Raw genomic sequence first — 20,784 nt, forward strand, 5'->3', positions numbered from 1 at the left:
GGGTGAGTCTTTTGTGAGCTTAAATTAACACTTATGTAAATTTCAAACTTTATTGATGATAATTTTATAAATCTTATATATCACAGTGGTTTTCGCATGGGACTAGACTTGTCAATTCTTGGCACTTGATTGAAATTTAATTAAGTCACAACCAGGACGTGACTAGATGTTGCCCTTTTTAGTCAAAATCTCTATCATGAGGAAGTGGAAAGGTTGGAACAGTCAGCAGGTCAAATTGTTGATCAGACTCATGCATCTGAAGAATTGATGTCCAACAATTCTTGTCAAAGTCAAAATTGCTTGTTGTTTGTAGGATTCAGTGGCAATTAGAGGTCATTGTATCAAGTATAGTCATGTAAGAAAGTCAAATCATTCAAAATGAAATCGGAAATGTAGAAGTCATGATTTTTATGTAACCACGTTTTAGCTTCATAAGCATTGTTGATTGTCTTTATTACAATTGATTTCTCTATATGCTTCCATTACAGTAAAAAAATACATACCTATTGTTTTAAAGGGAAAAGCGTATTTAAATATTAAGTTACGATTCCCTAACATGTTTATTTTTGTTTTTCAGAAACAGTTTTGCATCGGTTGCTATTCACTTCCAATTGAAACTTAGAATAGGGTCAATCGATAAACGGTTTAATTAAATTTTTTATGCATTGACGCCGTTCTATATTTCAATTGGAAGTGAATAGCAACCGGTGCAATAACGTACCGAGGAAAGGCATGGAAACAATTTTTTGAATAAATTTAGAGAGACATTTTATAATTTAAAGACTAACAAAGTTTTTCGCAAACGATTTATCTTTACTCAGGCTAAGAAAAAAGACAAATTGCGCTAACAGTCCAAAGTCCTCGACTTTTAAAATTATTATCTAAAATACCCTGAATTATTTCGATCTCATATATTTCGAACTATATTTGATACTATTTTACTTGAAATCGTTGCAAGTTTCAAATTCTTTACGATCTCTTTTTTTTTGCAAATTTAAAAACCCGATACCGCCAGCAAAAATTTCAAAAAAACTGGTGTCGAAATGGTAATATAGTACAAAAATTTTTTATTGCGACTTTGCGTTACTTCAATCGAAAAAAAATATAGTTGGCACTTCAAAACAACTCAAACTACAGGAAAGTGCACTCCAAAAATCTATTCTGTCAATTTATAAGAATAAACTATCACGAGATGCTAATTAATGATTTCATTGACTTTTTAAAGTGAGATATGTTGATGGATCTACTTACTGTAGTAATAGTCGGCTCTAGCGTGGTCGTGATTGACTTCAAGTCGTCTGGCCACCATCATCTCAATCTGGTACTTATTCTCGTCCGCCCAATCCAGCCTGCACTTGCCAGAAGTAGGCAATATCTCAGTGTAGTTCATCAGAGCCATGTTGTAAGCCTGTTGGTTCAGGGAGTATATGTTGCGATCTGAAATTTGAGGTAGTCGCCAAATAAGTATGAACTAAAAGCATACGTGTATTAAGCAGCAAAAACAGTTGACAACAAAGTTAGCGGATGGAAACGCAAACCAAATGTGATGGTTTGGGTTTCGATTATCAGGTATGTACTTTTTAAGAATTAATATATTTGTTAACCGTTACAATCAAGAAACGTCATATTAGCGATGAATTCAACTGCACAAAAGAAGCAATGTACAAAATTTTCAAACATTTAGTGGTTCCGAACGTCAGTGGACGGTTTTCCAGGGTAATTCATGGTAACTTTATTTTTGTTGATTAATGTTGGAGTGAGACTAAATCAATTTGATCTGAACGTTTTAAAAGTAGCATATTAACCAAAAATTTCAATGAAACTTTATCACAATTTATCAGCACAATTTATCAGCAGTTATTACTTAATAGTAAATAGTTACTAGTTAATAGTACCCGGGTGGAGGTGTCACCGCCATTCAACGCAAAATTATGTAAGATAAGCGGTTAATGCGGAAATTTTTGTAAAATAAGCGTTGAATGCGGTGAAATTACATAAATTAGGCGGTGAATGCGGTGAAAAAAAACTTTATCGCCTGGTAGCGCTGAAATTACATAATTTCACCGCTTCGAAAAAAGTCTCCAAATTATGTAAGATAAGCGGTGAATGCGGTGAAATTACATAAATTCACCGCTCAACTTAGTGGTGAACTTACATAAATTCACCGCTTAGAAAAAAATGTTAAAGATGTTTGAGATCAGCAATGGTGAGTGTGGGAGGAATTGTTAGATTTGCCTTCCCACTAAAACTACCCCTTAATCTTACATCTTTTTGACACTTTTTTCTAAGCGGTGAATTTATGTAATTTCACTACTAGAGTAAGCGGTGAACTTACAAAAATTCACCACATTTCACCGCTAAAATATGTAATTTCACCGCTAAATATTGCAAATCTTACAAACATTCACCGCGCATGTTTTGCAGAAAGCAGAGTGAATTCGATTTATATTCAAACAAAAAATAATATAATTTAGTGAGAGATGGCGCAGTGGAAGAAGAAATGGATGGCATGCAGGAGGTGCGAGGTTCGGACCCTTGTAAGGGCGGTGAAATTACATATTTTAGTGGTGATTTGTGCTAAATTTTTGTAAGATCACCGCTTAGTCTAGCGGCGAACTTACATAATTTCAATGCATTCACCGCATTTCACCGCAAAGTTACGTACGAAATTTGCGGTGAAAAAACTAACTTTTCACCGCTTATCTTACATATTTTTGCATTTTTTCTCGACCCGGGTAGCCAATAATTAATTAATAGCTAATGTTTGCAGTAATAGGCTAATGTCCAATCGAGTTCTCTTTATATATATGCAGTATTTCTCTCAAAATTCTAAATGGTTGATATTTATTTGGTTCAATTTACAGATTTAACGTTCGGCATCGAGTGATGTGTTTTCTTGAATTCTTGGGAACCAAAATTTTGAATTGGATTTCAGTATTTCAAAAAGCACGATTTTGCTGCAAAAGAAACTATATATCCATGTGCCTATAATTTTGTAGCTCTGTTTGTGTAGAATTAAAATACTGAAATTGCACTGATTCAGAAGTCTAATGGAATGCTGAGTTCCACAATGAAGTAATTTGCTTAAATTTTTTTCCAAGTTGCACACAGAAGAGAACATTTGTCTTCGACTGGTTTCATGATTGGGTGAAACCAAAATCCAGCCTCACGTTTGGGTTGAATTATAGTCGAGAATCAACTTTGGGTTCAGCTAAATTCCAGAAGCAAATGTTTCCAGAAGCAAATCAAGTTTAGATAAAGAAAATTGGGTCGAAGTGAAGTCCAACGCAAAAAAAAAATTGGAAGACGGTATAGTTGAGACTGTTTGAGTTACTGGTTTCACTTATTTCATCAATTCAATTTTTTTGCCGTCCACAATAGATTTTTGACAAGATGACATGCCCAAGACTGCCTGTATAAGTGTCTCAAACGGAAATAATTTTTTAATAATAATTTAATAAATATTAACATCGCTTTCCCAGTGAATTCCAAGCATTGCAATTTTCTTGCAAGTTATGAACTCCCAACGTTACTAGGCCGACCACTGTATAAACCGCATCCAAACCATTTTCAGAACTTTTGTATGCTCGAAATTGTCTATAATCAGACAGTCTCCAATCAAGATAGTTTCTGTACTAACCAGTCCGGCTATCCACTGAACCTGAGAACAGTATATCTTCTAATCTGGAACTCCAGATGGAAAATATAACGAAAAGAAAACCAAATGGATCTCTTGGGATTCTACACCATTCACAATCAACCCCAGCTTGGTAGTTGCATATTATGTCCAAACCACAAGCTGGAGAAGCTGGGGTGGGGTGAGGGGTGGTTACAAACAAAATCCAGATCCTTACATTCGAGAAGAGGGGCATACAGAAATAATCCAGAAATATTAAGGTTTTTTTTTATTATAGCCCTAAATTTGCAAAGATCGTATAGCATCATTACGGTAAATATACAATAATGGAGAAAAGGTGGAGGGCTTTAAAGCGCAATAGCCCGTTTTGATCACTCGTGGTTTTGTTTGCAGAGGGATTTTTTACAACCCCCAACAGGTCTTGAATCAATTCTCAAGCTTGAGCAAGTTATGAATCGTTTCTCATACGCAAATTATCAACTCATTAAAAAAGCTGCCATTTTCTTTCTGTTTCAGAGGTGAAAGAAACATGCGACCTTACACTATCGTCTACCATAAGAAAGTAAAGAAAGATGCACACAAATCCCTGCAAATCATGACATGTCAATTTGAAGAAAGACGAACATGCCAATCATCGGGCTTATTTAACTTTAATACTTTATCATGTTTTTAAATTAAATTCTGTTGCCGAGTAAAAATGGCGCTTATTGAAGATGAAAGTCTCCCGTTTGGATGAGAACCTGTCCAGTTTTCCAAATAGCAGGAAATTTCAATTTTGAGATAGATTAATTTTGCATGAAATTTCATACAACACACTCTCTCTCTCTCTATTGTTTACTTTGCAACGGTACGTTTGGTTTGATCGGTTTTGTCGGTTTCAAAAGTAAAAACGATTCGTTATTGTCATTTTGTAAGTTTCGTTTAGACGTAAGAAATTGCCGGTTTTCTTTGTGAGAAATTTTAACTTTACATGTAAAGGTTAAGGAGGACAAAACTTTGTGGTAATTCTCTCAACGCTATGTAATCTCTCTTAGGATTAAAAAACGACAATACCGAAACTGTCTTACGTTTAAAACGAACAATACCAAATCTTTCTAATGTTGAATGACAAACAAAAACAATTGATGGCGGCCAAGAAACTCCTACGCATTTGCTTCATTTTAGGCTATAAAAACGATGATACCTACAATTACTTACGCTTGAAAACAAAATATTTTTGAGCTAGGGGAAGCTTGAAACCAGAAATGCGTTTTCAAACGTAAGAAATCAACGGATGACTGACTGATCTTTCAGATGTTGATTGGCATTGTGGAGATGTCTGCCAAATTTTTCAGCAAATTTCAGTGCGACGTGTACATGTTCTAATTGAAGCATGTTCTCTTCAGTTGACGACTGAAGCGTGTCAGGTCACAGGGGAAATAATGTATGGACAGAAAAACACTGTCACAGGTGCATGGTCTGTACAGCTGCCGCTGATGGGTGCGAACTGTACAGAATTAGGACTACCACATTGTACAGAATTATGAATACCAAATTGTACAGAATTACGAATGCTGATTGCGTACAGAACTGTACAGGTGCTTGAAAACATTTAAATTTCTTTTAAAACGGTTCAGAAATGCATTTTAGAATAAACATATGCTTGAAGTCTGTTTCGAACAATCGCATGATGATTAATTAATAATTCGAATTGTCTATCGATGCTTTCCAAATTACGGCCGATGTTGATTTTTCATGCTGTTCAGTGCAAAAACAGAGCACAAATTCATTATGATCGTAGAAAACAGAGTTACTGAGGTTCATAATGTTCAGAAGAATCCCAGAAGTTTACTCTGAATTTTACAATGAAATGTCTAATAAGTGCCATGATCAGAGCTCTGGGTATAGTAAAAATCATAATGAAAATACCTTTTTTGTTCCGACCCTATTGAGGGGGGAGGAACTATTTACTCAAATGGGTTTTTTTGTTCAGTTAATTTTGACCTATCGATATAATCTTCATACAGAGTTGTGAGTGGTATCATTAGAAAGCCCCTCCGAGGTAGAATTTGAAATTAAAAAGATTCTTTTGACTTTCGTATTTTACAGGGAGTTATCGAGGTTTGAACTTTTGTGAACAATAGACGAATTTCCGTAGTTTTTATTCACATCTTCCGGAACTTTGCTTAAAATTTCTTCAATTTTGCTAAAAAAAATTGTGAAAATTGTTAACAACTGTGCTGTTTATTTTGTTTTTAGAGACAAAAAATAACTTTGACTATTTTGATTTAATTTTTCTGGCTAAAATTTTTGCTACGTATTTCAGAATTCAGCCTTTTCCATCAAAAATTGTCCGAAATAAGCTTCTTTAGTCCATTTGGAATACATTTGCAAGATTTACACACCCCCAACACAGCAAACACAATCTTTGTAAACTGCACAATCTTCTCCAATTCCATTGAGAGTAGTCTAGAATCAAAATTTTGCCGTTTTTTGCTAACTTTACTCTATGATTATCAAAAACACAATATTTATTTTTAATCTTTTAACTAAAAAATTATATAAATCTAAAGCATTCGAAACCATTGAGTGTTCTTAGTGGACGACTAGCATTAGCGGGGTTGGTTTTGGTCCAATCATGGACTGTTACGATCGAAAAAATAATTCGGATTTTATTCAGTCGGTCTTTTTTTAAAAAATAATATAGAGTTTTTTCTGATAATTAAAAACAGAACAATTCATATCACAGCTCACTGTTGATAAGTGCAAATGGCTTCCTAAGCAGTTCCAATTTATTGTATCGTATCTTTTTTCTGTTTTCAAAAGATTTTGGTTGTTTTGACTTTTAAAAATGTTTTATTTTAATTAAACAGTGGCTTTTTAAAATTTGCCACTATTTTTCTCTTAATTTGGTCAGCTTGTGGCTTAGTGTCAGCAAAGAAAGAATGCTTTTTCTTCTTTTTCCTCTGTTGAATTAAATTTAAAATTTTTTGCTGTATTGTGCGTTAAGTTATGGTTTTTTTGGCTTTGATAATACTAGATTTCATATTTTTTCGGTTTTTAGGGAATGGTCACTTTTTCAAGTCTTTTGTTCTCGTTTTGTCACATTATCACACTATTGAGAGCTCACATATTAAATTATTGTTGCTCAAGAAAAGGCACAACTGAACATATAACAGTCTTGAAAGGCATAGATTATGGTTTCAACGGGTCGACATCCCTTTCTCGAAGTTTTTAATTGATTTTTTTTAAAATTGTCTTTAACTTTCGTTTTTACTTTGTCCTTGTAGTCGTATGAAATTAGCTGGATAATGACAGTACTCATTGGCATCTTATGAAGGAATAAATTAGCCTGTATTCTGATTTGAGTAGATAGCTGATGGCTTTCATGATTTTGAAAACAATTGTTTCAAAAATAAAAAAACTATTTTTAACGTTTTTCAACTTTGCACTTTTTGTCTGTTTGTTTCCTAGTCTCGTTAATTACAAGTCACATAAATCATAATTATTATCGAGGGAAGGTGCAAGTTACAAAATCTAATGTCTTTTTTAAAGGGTTCGATTCGAATTTACTGTCTTCGAAACGGCTTTTTCGCACAAAATGTGAACTAATTTATTTTCTCTATATTTAACGTTCCTTTGTAGATGTAAGACATATTTTGAGTTCCTGCAGGTCTCAAGCGTAGTAGCTAATGGCTTTCTTGACTTTGAAATTAATTGTTTTCGAAAAAAAATGTTCCAATTAATTTTGCGCTTTTTCTTTTTGGTCTACTGTTTACCTCTTCTCATTAATGAGAAGGCCTAGAAAACATTCTTGGCATTTGAGGAAGGCTAAATTGAATCTATTTTTAGGGGCCAAAAATGACTTTACAGCTGCGACAGCGTTTTATCGCAAGTTTCAAATGAATTTTTTTGTTGTCTCCATTTGTTGTTCTTTGGTAACAAAAAAACCATTATTGACAGGTCTTAAGGCACTCCTAAAGAGGCGCATGTGATCATAAACATATTGGATGTTTCCAGTTGCCATGTAATGGTTTTCCTTACATTGAAATTAATTGTTTTTTAGAAATAAAGCAAAATTTTTATCTTTGCTGTTTTTTTATGTTCTTTTTTGTCTAAAGGTTACCGACCCCTTTTTTTAGAGTGGTACATATCTGTTTTAGTAAAGTACCAGTTATTTTGTTTTGTTTCAGTTTTATCCGACGCTATTTAGAGCTTCTGTAAGTTTTTTTAATAGACATAAAATTTTATATGTAATTAATGTTTGTTGTTTTTGTTGATTGATTTTGTTGTTCGTCTTGACTTGATTTCTTAATAATGGCTGATCTCATCAATGTACTATGTCATTTTTGCTCCACTGAGTTATTTGCATTTGAGGCGATCTTTGTTCACACACATTTTTTTTGAAAAACATTTGAATTTTTGTGGTTTTCTATCTGTTCTTATTTGGCAGACATTTATGCCAAAAATGTTGTTGATCGGGGTCGGAACTTGATGTGCAAACGCACATTACCGAGCCTCCTTGTTTAGTATTGAATTTAAATGACACTCAGACCCGGGAAGATCCCGTCACAAATTTGGATAAGTCAATTGAGACCCCATTTTTGTGGAATGTGTGGAAAACCAATACACGTTCGTTGCTATCAACATTTTCCCTCCTAAAATTTTATCGCAGCACGGTGATATGCCGAATTTAGTTGAAATGGAACCCCGCTAGTATTACTATAGAAATGTCTATTTAAGTCAATTGTGCATGGGAGTGATGTCCTATCTCTTGACTTGCGATTTACAATGTTATAGCCTGTCGCAAAAAGTCCCAACTCCACCAAGCGTTTCAAAAGCATTGGACATAGTCAAAAGGTCAAAGTTCAAACTTAAAAAGAGCAAGAATAATCAAATACGTAAATCGAAGTTTTACGTAATGAAAAAAAACTGCGACACTGCGACATACATACAAATAACCAAAATAATCGGACTTTTTGATTTTTTCGAACGTTCACTTTGTTCAAAACTTAATTGGACAGTCTATTCTATTATCCCAGGTCGATAGCTCTCTTGACTTCCATGCTCTTTAGTATTTTAGAGTTAATGATTATGTGTCTCAGCTTAATTATTTTTATTAAAGTTTAGTAATTAGATATGATGAGCGATAGAATGAGTTAGTTGAATGGCACTTACGCATGCAAATGGCCCAGTGAGGGAATGCGCATGTGTAGTCATCAAGTCCCACCCAATTCTTCCTTTTATGGAGAGAGGCATCCGGAAACTTCTTCCTTGCCAAGCATGCCTCCTCCCCGAACTTCCCTAACACTAAAACCAACACGTAAACACAAACATATGTGGTGAAAGAGTTGAAATAGAAACAGTTTTAGCATTTAAGTCACGGAATTAGTTTATGATTTCACCGGTGAATGCTGTTTTGTATGTTATATATAATAGGTCGATCTATTTTGAATAAAATACTAATAATATGATTCTCTTTCAGGGATAAAATTTAAAATTATGGCATTGTGATTGAAAGTCAATGTGTCGTTTGATTTAAATCGACGTTTGATGGAGTGCAGTTGCGCTCTGAGACTGGCGTTTTTATCTTTTTTGGTGAGTTTCAAATGTCTCAAACTGTCGGATTTTAGATAAGTCCACCATTCTAAGCATTCCACCAATTTTAACATATTTTTGTGCCATTAATTCCCATGTCCTTTTCCGTTCATATGAAAACGACTCTGTTAAAGCTTTTCTAATTGGGAAAATCTAAGTTGAAATTCTCGCGAAAAGTTTTTTGTAAAATTGATCCGAAATAATGAACATAAAATTTGTTCTAGTTGCAAGAATTCTGATGAAAACAAATATGTTAATAACAAACGTTGAAACAGAACCCTTCAAAATGATTTGCTTAAAGGGCGCGAACCCATTACTGTCACCTAAAGTAATTTTTAAAATCAAAACTCTCTTCAAAATTGCTCATTTCCAGAGCTAGGAGGATCGATAAGAAAAAAATTTCAGTTGTCATAGCCCCATCTCTTATCGACTTTTAGCAATTTCCCACCTGTTCATTCAAATTTAATTATTCGAAAATTGGAGTATTTTTAAATAGAAATTTTCATTGGAAGAAGGGAACAATTAACCACATTAGCATCTAATTATTCGACGTACAAAATTTTTTGATCAAGTTATAGAGTAATGGAATAACCGCAAATTGACAGTACCATATCTTTCATATCTTTCGAAGAGACAATCTTAGAGCAAACAAAGAATTGGGGGTAATCGCACTGTTGCAAAAAACAAACTTGAAGATCTTTTTGATCTTTCATAATTCTAGTATCAATTCATGGGGAAATACTGCAACAGTCATTGCGGAACATCTTAAACCGAAAAATAAAAAAAATTGACATTTGTTTTAATAACAAAATAAAACAACTTTTTATTCCAGAAAAACTCAAAAACTCTTACGAAAAACAGAAAAGCAATAGGCAATAATTTCCTAGATCAAACATAGCAAATATATTTGAGATGTTATTCAGTTACTCAATTATTTTCATTTGTGTTCGAATTTTTAGCCAATCGGCTTTTTTGTGTAAACTTGATCAACAGTTTATGTGTATCTTGATCTATTTACTCTCACAAAACAGTTAAGAGTCAGTTGTAATAATCCGCTTTTAAAAAGCAGATGACAGTTATCTTTTTCCTGATAAAACTTTGTGTGAGTGGACAACTTGAAGTTTAATAATCTAACCAAAAAAAATAACAATGCCATTCAAATACAGCGGAGATAGCACTTATGAAAACGTAGGATTTTAAAATTATCTTTAAGATTAAATTATTTAAATAAATAATTTTTTATTTATTGGCAATCCTTAGTATCTGTAAAAGGCGAAAAAATAAGTTTTCACCCTGAACGAACTGGGACGGTTTTCTGCTAAAATCTTGCAAGATTCTTGCGAAAAACGATTATCTGCTAAGATCTTGTAAGAGTCTTGAAATTAACTGTTATCTCCTAAGACGCAAAATTGCAACGGCTATCTGTTAAGAGTCTTGTAAGAGCCCTTACAAGATGACGCATAATCATACAAGAGCCTTGCAAGATCTTAGCAGATAACCGCCCCAATTTTACTGGGACAATTATTATGTTGCGTTCTTTGCAACCAATTAAGTTGCGTTTTTTGCAACCAATTATGTTGCATTTTTTTCAACCATTTTTTTACTGTCTCTTCTTTTTCCTCTCTCCACTGTTCGAAATAAAGTTATTACCCTCTACGAGTGAAAAAAATGAAAAAAAAATAGAAGTGTTAAAAACATTGACTTTAAACTTTAAAGCAATTTACAAAAAAATGTTCAATGATCCGTCCAATGGGTAACAGAGTTGTTGTTAATTTGACAGATTTTTACAGATTTAATTTCTGTTACTATTCTACTGCAATGAAAAACAAAACTATAACGAGCAGATGTTTCAGCGGCCAGTTCTGGGTTTATCCTTTTATCCTGTTTGCGAGGCAGTTAGCAACTAAAGAAAAAGAATTTTCTGCAACATTAACGTGATAATAGACAGTTCAATCAATTCGGTTGTCAAAATTTTCCGTGAAAAAATTAAATTTTGGTTCTGTTTTCGCCAAACGGGGTTTTGGCCAAATTGGATTTCTTCCTGTTTACGACTTTAAAAGTTTCTGGAAAATTATCCAGAAACACATTGTCGAAAACTAAGGCAACAAGTTTTGAGGTTGCTCCTCGTTTTAATGGTCGATGTTTTTTTTTATACGAATACAGATTTAGATTGTTCTGGTACTGGTTGTATTTATTATTTGAAGATTTATGGCACTTTAATGTCCTAATGATAATGAACAATTCACCTTTTAATCTGTTTGACGGAAAATTTACGCTGAAAATGACACCAGCCGCGAATAAGCAACGTAAAAATTTATTAGGCACTTTGGAAAATTCGTAAGAATATAATTGATCATTTTTATCGCCTTTTGAAGATGCATAACTTTATGCATCTTCAGCCAAAGGGGTGAAATGGAACATGTATTGGTGTTGAAATATAGCTACCAAAATAGTTTTTAATAGAATCTTAATTGTTTCGATCCCTCTTGAGGGGGAGATCTATCTACTCAAATGTTTTTTTTTGTTCCGACTTTTTTGGCCGATCGATATAATCATAGTAGAGAGTTCTGAGTGGTATCATTAGAAGGCCCGGCCAACTTAGAATATTGAATTAAAAAGATTTTTTCAATTTGCATTTTTGCAAAAGGACTTGTCGAGGATAAAGTTTTGTCAACTATAGACTTAAATTCAATTGTTTTTATTCACATTTTCGGCACTGCTGACAAAATTTTCTTCAATTTTGCTAAAATATGTCAAAATAAACTGTACTATTTGTGATATTAGTTTAAAATAGAGGAGGAGCGCCGAAGTGTGCGATCGCAGTTTTGTGGCTAGACTTTATGCTAAATTTTTTAAAAGTCAGATTTTTTTCGTCAAAAAATGGGACTGAATTTGCTTTTTTAGCCCACTTGCTTTAAATATATCTAAAGTAGACTCCTTATAACTGCAGCCATATTCTTCTTCAGCTCAAAAAAGACTCTTTTACTCCCACTGGCTTTAAGATTCTTCTGGAATTAAAAGTTGCCAGTTTTTTGCAAATTTAAACTTGATAATTATACAAAATGCATTATTTATTTTTGACAAACAAAAAAAATGCTTAAGAAATGATCTATTTCGCAACCATTTCTACAAGTGAGTGTTGTATTTGACGCGCAGCAAAATTTTGGCTGATCTTGATTTCGCCATGGATGCTAACAAAAAAAAACTTTGTAGATTTTAATGGGGCGCAACCTTTTTTTATTCAAAATGTTTCTGCTATATAAACGTTTTTATGTATATTACAGAAAAGAAATTAAAATCAGGAGTCCATTAGAACAGAAACTATTTACTATAAAAAAGGACCCAACCAGTTTATTTTTGTTTTCAGAGTTAAGCTGATAGTTTTTATGTCTCTGACCAATTGTTTTCGTAAAATTTTAGAGACTTCTTGCGTTTCGCTATCATTTATTAATATTTTTGTAGCCCAATGAAACAGTGTCCCCAATCAAAGATCCAGTCAACTTTTAGAACATATAATTGAAATTTGACAGTGTTTTCTGTTGTAATCTAATTTCTGCTATGACTTTGATTATATTTTTTTGACAAAAAATCGTTGATTTTTGAAATAATTTACCACTAGTTTATCTTATTTTTCTCAACTTCAGGCGCAGTCTCTAAAAACAGGCTGAAAAAAACTTCCTGTAGGTCGTAAATTAATGTTGGTAATGGTTTTTTATTCAACTAAAGGTTTCTTTATTTTGATGCTACGTGTTTTCAATTTTTAAATTTTTTGATCAGAAAAACATATTTTATAATTTCAATTTATTTCTTTTTGGAACTATCATTTTATCGAGAAATCCAATCGAAGGAAAGCATGAGCAAAAAGTGCAGTGTTCAAAAAAAGCGTATCTGGATATTTTAATAATTTTTTTTGAATAGTTAATGCTTTTTGGGCTTAGACATATTTATATCGTAAAATTTTGTGGATATTTTTTGATTTTGCATATGTTTCTCCTTCTTTTCGTTGTGGTAAACCATATACAAAATAACAATAAGTCTCAGTTGCTTCCCAGAACGTATAACTCAACCTAGTTAGAGACGTCAGTTAATAGCTGCATGTTTGATTGTTTTTCAAATTAGATTTAAAAAAAATTTCATCGGTCTCCTTTTTGCTTTTATTTTCCTCACCATATAATTTTAGTGATTTCAGTTGATGTCTAATGACATTATTGACCGTGAAATTATTTGTTTTCGGAAATAGAAAAGTGTTTTTGAAGTTCGATCCTATTTGCTCTTTTTTGTCGTCTTGTTAAACAGTCGCATTGAGGACAGGTCCGATATCTTTTCTTACGAAGTATAGGTTAAATTGTTTTGTTTAGGTTTTATCTAATGCGAGTTTGAATTTGTTATGATTTTTTTGGAGATCGAGAATTGGTCGTAATTAATGTTTGTTGTTAGGTTTTTATTATTGCCGTTCTAGTAGCCCTATCATCAGCAACTTTCATCGGCCCTCTAGTGTGGCATTAATGTTTTCCAATGGTTGTTAATTGATCGGTTTGTATGTTTCTGAAAGTTTTCTATCTCCTCATCATTTGGTAGCCAACTAAGTCAAGAATGTGGATATGCGGGGCCGGAACATTGTGTGAGTACGTACACTACCGAGCCTCTCCTTGTTGCCTTAAACCCAATATTGCTCGGATATCCTTTATATAACCATACGAGCAATAATATCATTATATTCATTGTATGGTAATGTTTCCTCAAAAGGCGACAAGGATTAAAGCGCAAGCAAAATCCGAATAGAGATTCTCTGTCGATTATAATAAGACTGTAAAACTGAATATAATTACTTCGACTTTGGTAAAACTCACGTTATGTCACCTTTTTTACCTATTCATTAAAACTTACCCAAATTGTTTGGTTGCTTATTGTTGAACATGGCCGGGTTTATCTCCAATCCAGAGTAGAGATTGACAAACTTGTTGTATTTGTTGCCATTGAACCGGATGTAACCAGTCCAGAATCCAGATGCATCAATGTAGGCATTGCTGTCATGTATCTGATTTGAGTACTTCTTGTACATGTAATTTCGCAATGTTTGCTGAAAAAGACTTTGCAATTTATGTTGCTCTATTCGAGATCTAGAGTCTAGTCACAGACTCGAAAAGTCGTGGGGCCCAACTTATACAGTTTGAAACCATGACTAAAGTCAGTACAAAGTCGTTTCACTGGTCCATCCACCGATTTTCATAGAAAAGCAAGGTCGTGTCAATCGGTTGCCCAATTTTAGGACTCTATATTTGAGAAGACCGTGCTGGACCAAAAATGGGTATGAAAAGACAGCGCTCAACACAAATTGATCATGAAATTGCTTTAGCTCGACTTTATAGTCATCTCGACCTTAGGCTTACGTCTTTAAATTCGACCCAATTTTTTGCAGCTGGATTTTATCTTGACCCAATTTCTCGCTGCTAGAATGTAGCTCGATACAAGTTCAATGTTCGATTATAACTCTACCGAATTTTGATGCTTGATTTACTTTCACGTGAATTATGAATCCGAGAAAACTGTTTTCGTGCATCTGTTTTTTTTCATCGACAAACTTTGCACGCATAGTTCCTCAATGATTACAACGTAATCAGCGCTTATCCTCCTTCTACTGTTGCAGTTCCGAAGAACAAATACTAAATTACTTGTTTTTTCCAAAAAGTATAATTAGAATTATGGAACAAAAAGGGTTAAAAAGTGCAAATTTTCATGGCCATAGTTTCAAGCATCATAGCTATAGAGAAAAAAAAACACTACATTTAGTCTACCTAGTTTCAATAATTTGACAATATAGTGCAAATAGAACAACTTCAAAAATTCAAAAAAAAATCTTAATTATAAAAAATACTTTCAAATGACCCAGTAAAAGCTTTTAATGGGCCATTTGAAAATCTTTTTATGATTAAGAATTTTTTTGAATTTTTGAAGTCATTCTATTTGCACTATATTGTCAAATTATTGAAACTAGGTAGACTAAATGTAGTGTTTTTTTTGCGTCCAGACTTTCGTGTGTTCATGATCAGATTTTGGTGGGTTCACCAGACTATTCGTGCGTTCATGAGCAGACTTTTGTGCGCTCGCCAGACTTTCGTGCGTTCATGTCCAGACTTTTGTGCGTTCGTCAGACCTTTCGTGCGTTCATGATCAGACTTTCGTGCGTTCGCCAGACTTTCGGGCGTTCATGTCCAGACTTTCGTGCGTTTTTCCTTGTTTCCAGACAACGTAGATTTGAACTCATAACACCCCAGTCGTGCGTTCATCTGGGTCTGGACATATCAACTTTCCGTCTGGGACCTCCACCTGGGAGACCATGCTCGACCGACAAATTTACCTAATCAGGTCTATTGATATGCTACTTTTTGATCCTGCTCAATCATCGAAAACTTTTCCTTAACTTCAAATAGGAAGCTGAAATGTGTAAATTTTGCGCCAATAAAGGTCCACGGCTAGAATATTTGAGTCTTCTCATAAGCCGAGGTCTAAGCATGGGTGATGACAAAAAAAGCATTCTAAAAATATCTTAAGCGTGCACAAAAACCTTCTGAATTTCTTTTACTCTTCTTCGAGGTAACATTCAAACGCAAATCTATGCACAAACGTCAGTGACAAGGCCGACATGAAATGCTGTGCCATAAAAAACAAACCCTTTAAAACAAAAGCTATGATACTAGCTGAGCAAAACTGAGCGTTTATTGTCCTCAAAAATTTTATAAGGGTTGGCAGTATTGTCTAATCATATTATGGGTAATTAAATTATATAGCATTTCCAGTGATAAAATGTCACACACGCTTCCACATATTTATTTTCTTGTTGATATGCAGCTTCTTCTTTTAAGTAAGCCGAGACAATTTTTCCATAGAACTGAAAATATAAACAACTTTTGATACAATTTTTTTTACAAGAAACAAGTTAATTTTTTTCGTGATTCAGGGAATTTGATTCTGTTTTGAAGGAACAGTCCATGATTCAGAGTAGAGAATACAGGGGCTTCCGTAGTTATTGACCAATGCAATTCTTATAAGATCTTACAAGATTCTTACCAATACTACATATCTTGTAATTGCTTATAAGTTGGAGCATATTTTGTAAGATCTTGTAAGACATTGCATATCTTGTAAGATATTACAAGACAGAGTGAATCTTGTAAGAGGTAAGCATCGTCTTATACGATCTTACAAGATATGCTATGCGGAAGAAAATTTCAAAAGTTATAAGATGTAAGATTATTTACGTAAGATCTTTAAAGATTTGGTTTGTATATTAACATTGTAAATCTTATAAGATGTAAGATTTATCACGTACGATCTTACAAGATTTGCTCTGACAAAGAACAAAACATATCTTACACTCACATCGCGACCATATCTAGTTTTTTTCTAAGCAAGGATGTTATTTGGAGTCTGATTATAAGCGCACTTTAACAATGACAATGCTTGTCTACAGAAAAATTTTCAAAAGGTCATGTCTAGAAAATCAGAGGTCCTTTTATCTTAAAAAAGGTTAAAAAACAACTTACTTCTTCGCTTACTGAAAATTGTTCTATAATGGGTTCTCTTTTTTATGCAAGAAACTATTTGAACCAAAAGATGGGCCAGTTCAACAATTTTTCATTATTTGTTGTTTCAGGAACATGTTGTTGTTGTTGTTGTTGTTGTTTTTAAATCAAAACATACAAAACACACTGACCATTTCGGCGTGGTGCATTTTTTTTCTCATTTCGTGGTAGGAGTTTTTGGTGTCCCATAACTACTGAGGGCACTTAGAGTGAGTTATAAGATTCTTATAAGATCTTGCAAGATAAGTTTAATCTTATAAGAATAGAGTGTGCTTTATAAGATTCTACTATGATCATACAAGATTTGTTGTAATCTTAGCAGAATAATGTGTGTCTTATAAGGTTTTTGTAAGGTATTATAAGATATGTTTTTGTCTTATAAGAAAATTGTATGTCTTATAAGATTCTATTGTGATCATACAAGACATGCTTTAATCTTAGCAGAATAATTTGTGTCTTATAATATTCTTGTAAGGACTTACAAGATATGTTTTAATCTTGTAAGAGTACTGTGTGTCTTATATGATCCTTATAAGATCTTACCAGTTGTTACTGATCTTAGGAACTCTTACAAGATTAAGGCATATCTTATAAGAATCTTATAAGATCTTACGTATTTTTACTACTCTTATAAGATCTTATAAGTTTAGAGTAAATCTGGTAAGTCTCTTATACAATCTTACAAGATTAATGCATTAACTTGTAAGGCCAGATAAGAATCTTATAGGATCTTATAAGATTTGTATCGCTTAATGACTAGGGTTAATCTCGAATTAAAACGTCTATATACAAATTTAGCGCGATCAATTGCATGATGAAGGCCGTCTGTTTAATGCCTGAAAATCAAACCCCGACGTTAAAATTCGATTCGATATTCTACAATCGCAACCTGTGGATCAAATTCTCTGGTCAAGATCGAAAGATTATCTTATAGAAATTGGACAGTATCTGTAGAAAAACAGTTTTCTATAAAAAGTCAGAAAAAGATTTTCTCTGAGAATCTGGAAGAAAGATGGTTATCTTGCAAGAACTCGAAAAAAATTCCCATCGAGCTGTATTTCATTCTTCAAAACTAACTTTAAAAGAAAAATTTTATAAAGCTTTGAAGAGTTTACTTCGAGAAGACGGGCAGCAAAAACGGTTATGTTGTAGGACCTTGACCTACAAATTGTTAAGTTGTAACAACTTGGCAGCAAAAGGTTATTTTTTAGGAATCTGGCAAATGATTCATCTTGAAACAATCTGTCCTCAATTGGTACTCTATAGGAAATGTGTCTAAAGTTTTCACGAGGAGATTCATCGTCTTGTAAGAATCTGTGATATTTCTGCAAGGCAGTCATATATCCTTTACTAATGTTCCCATCAAAAACAAAACATTTGTAGGTGTCTGATACCTTTTTCTTCGCTAATTAACAGAGAATATGTTGTAATGCCTACTCCAATTTTGATTGCCGGGAAAGGAATGCAAGGAATCTGCCGGAAATTGGTTTATCTTGTAGGAATGTTACAGGAAAGATGTTACCCTGTAGGAACCCTACAGAAAAATTTTTACCTGGCAGACTTCCAAAGAAAATGTGATTATCTTGTAGGTGGTGGGCACAAAAACGTTGTCGTGTAAGAATTCAGCCGAAAAAATTTTTTCGTTTCAAAAAATTGTTTTGTTTCAAAACCTGAAGAAACTGCTTTCTTTTAGAAATGTGGCATCAATTTGAGGAATCTGCCAGAAAATTGGTAGTTTTACAAAAAATATGTCCGAAGTTTTGGCGAGGAAAAGCTTATTCTTGTAAGAATCTGTCAGATTTCAACAAAATAATTACCTATTCTCGACTAAGGTTACTATTAAAAAGTGAAACACGGGCCGGGTTTCTACCCTTTTCCTTCTCTAATTAAAAGGGATTATGGTATAATGCCTAAATCGTTTTTAATTAATGGGAAAAAGTTGAAGAGTGTAATTTTGAAAGTAATACGCTGTATGTAAACCGATTATCTTCACTCTTATAATATTCACCGTTTTGTATGTAATTAGTAGTGGAATGATGAAAGTCACACTTTGGCTCACACACGGGGTTGTGACTTTTAACTTTCACTCTTGTACGTGGTGAATCGATTATATTACAACAATATCATAATGAAATCCTTGATTCCAAATTCGATTATTTTGTGGATACTTATACCTGCTTAAGCTATGGCTTTTACACAAAAACGAAATTTTCGGTATAAATTGTAATCAATATTAACTACAAATATTTTGAAAATTAGAAAAGCTCAAAAATAATTGAACACCACAAAAACTCTACCCAATTGTCTCGTTGAATTTAATATGGTAACAGCAAATCCTTTCTTTCTAATATTTAAATTATGTCGAAATGAGAATAAGGTGTGTTCTCAGTTTTTTACATTCTAATGCTGTTTTCATTCGGGGTCTTGAATATTGGCTGCTCATAGGAATTATATCAAATATTGCTTTTTCACTATTTTGTACCACAGACATTTTAGAATTTTTATCGTGTAAGATCTTGCCAAATTCTTACAAAATTGTCTTTTAACATCTTATAACATTATGCGTCGCCTCACTAAGACTTTGTAAGACAGTTTATCAAGTCTTACACAATAAAAATTTGTTATCAGCTCTGATAAGATCTTACACGATAAAAATTTGCTTTTGTCAGATCTTATAAGATAAGAATTCTGCCTTATAAGATATTACACGATAAAAATTCTGCCTGACAAAAAAACGTTTCTCGTGTTAGATCTTATAAGAAACTTATAAGGTCTTGTAAGATAAACATTCGCAAAAGATATATGACTCATCTTTTTATATAATATTCATTAGATCTTATACCATAAAAAGTCTTGAAGTTTGGCATGTTCTTCATATTGAAGACAATTCAGAGTTGCTTTAAAGCGGTAGCCGAAAATTTACAGCATGCAACATTAAGTGTCAGAGCAACAAAGTGAGGTATTTATATCGTCGATTGAGACTTATAAGATATTCTGAAAAAGGTTATTCGAGTGTCGGGGGCTTTCTCTGGAGCGGAAACTATCAAGCTAGGCTAAAACTTTTTATACTTTCGAGACCAAAACCATCTCGGACTGCTAAGTTTAGCCATAGTACTTAGTTAAGACTCACAATAAAACTGCCGCCAAAAAAGGAACAAAACACATATTTTTTCCAAAATTGGTTAGTTGGCCGATTATTTTTTTAAACTTTCATAGGAACTTGACTACGGTATACGGTTATATTGAAATCATTAAAACACGTCTTATCAGATCTTACACGATAGAAATTCTGCCCTACGTGATTTTTTATCGTGTAAGATCTGATAAGATACTTATCAGATTTTTTAAGATAACAGTTCAGCAAAGTTGAATTATGATCTTATAAGATCTGATAAGTATCTTATCAGTTCTTACACTGTTGAGGTTCACGTATGGCAGAATTTTTATCGCATAAGCCCAGATAAGATCTTACACGATAACAATTTTTGATCAGCATCTTATCAGATCTTACACGGTAAAAATTCCAGAATCACTGGGGTATAATCGAATTGTTTGACCATAAAACCAAATTTTTCGTTGCTCAGAATACTCTCTGTCCACTTCATTTGCAGCCAAATCAGTTTTGGCAGTTTTGAATGGGTTGGTTTTCATTTTTCGTTTAATTTTTCGTTTAATTTTAGTGGATAAATTTCACAAAAAGGTTTCAATTCGGCTGACTTCAAATGTTTGATAAATTTTCTCAGATAAGGTAAGAATTCGAAATAAAAATTATTGCGCCTAATTTGAGGTCATTAATTGAAATTAATTGGACACTACAGTGCTAAATAAAATCAAAGAAATAAATAAAAAAAGATCAAGCTACTATTAGCCATGAAAATTGATATCTTTTTCATTCGTTCGGGTGCAGATATTTACTGATAGCTCTGAAATTTTTTTCGACAATTTTTTTCCCTAATTTTATTCGCTTTGACGCTTCGGATTTTTCCC

General features: G+C 33.2%; 2 protein-coding genes across 2 annotated transcripts in view; one reads left to right on the plus strand and one right to left on the minus strand.

The window, feature by feature from the left end:
- The window catches only part of LOC142334674 (ubiquitin-fold modifier 1), a 286,602-nt gene that overhangs the window by 101,858 nt on the left and 163,960 nt on the right, over window positions 1–20,784 (plus strand). The window lies entirely within an intron of this gene.
- LOC142335437 (uncharacterized) overlaps window positions 1–20,784 on the minus strand; it is a 39,286-nt gene that overhangs the window by 3,863 nt on the left and 14,639 nt on the right. The window contains exons 5-7 of the mRNA XM_075383924.1: window positions 14,102–14,294; window positions 8,795–8,926; window positions 1,252–1,437 (exon numbers count right to left, since the gene is read on the minus strand). Of these exons, the coding sequence (XP_075240039.1) occupies window positions 1,252–1,437; window positions 8,795–8,926; window positions 14,102–14,294 (511 nt within the window). The remainder of the gene's footprint in view (window positions 1–1,251; window positions 1,438–8,794; window positions 8,927–14,101; window positions 14,295–20,784) is intronic.

Source organism: Convolutriloba macropyga, chromosome 2 (genome assembly GCF_964194025.1).
Source record: "Convolutriloba macropyga chromosome 2, txConMacr16.3, whole genome shotgun sequence".
NCBI lineage: Eukaryota > Metazoa > Xenacoelomorpha > Acoela > Convolutidae > Convolutriloba > Convolutriloba macropyga.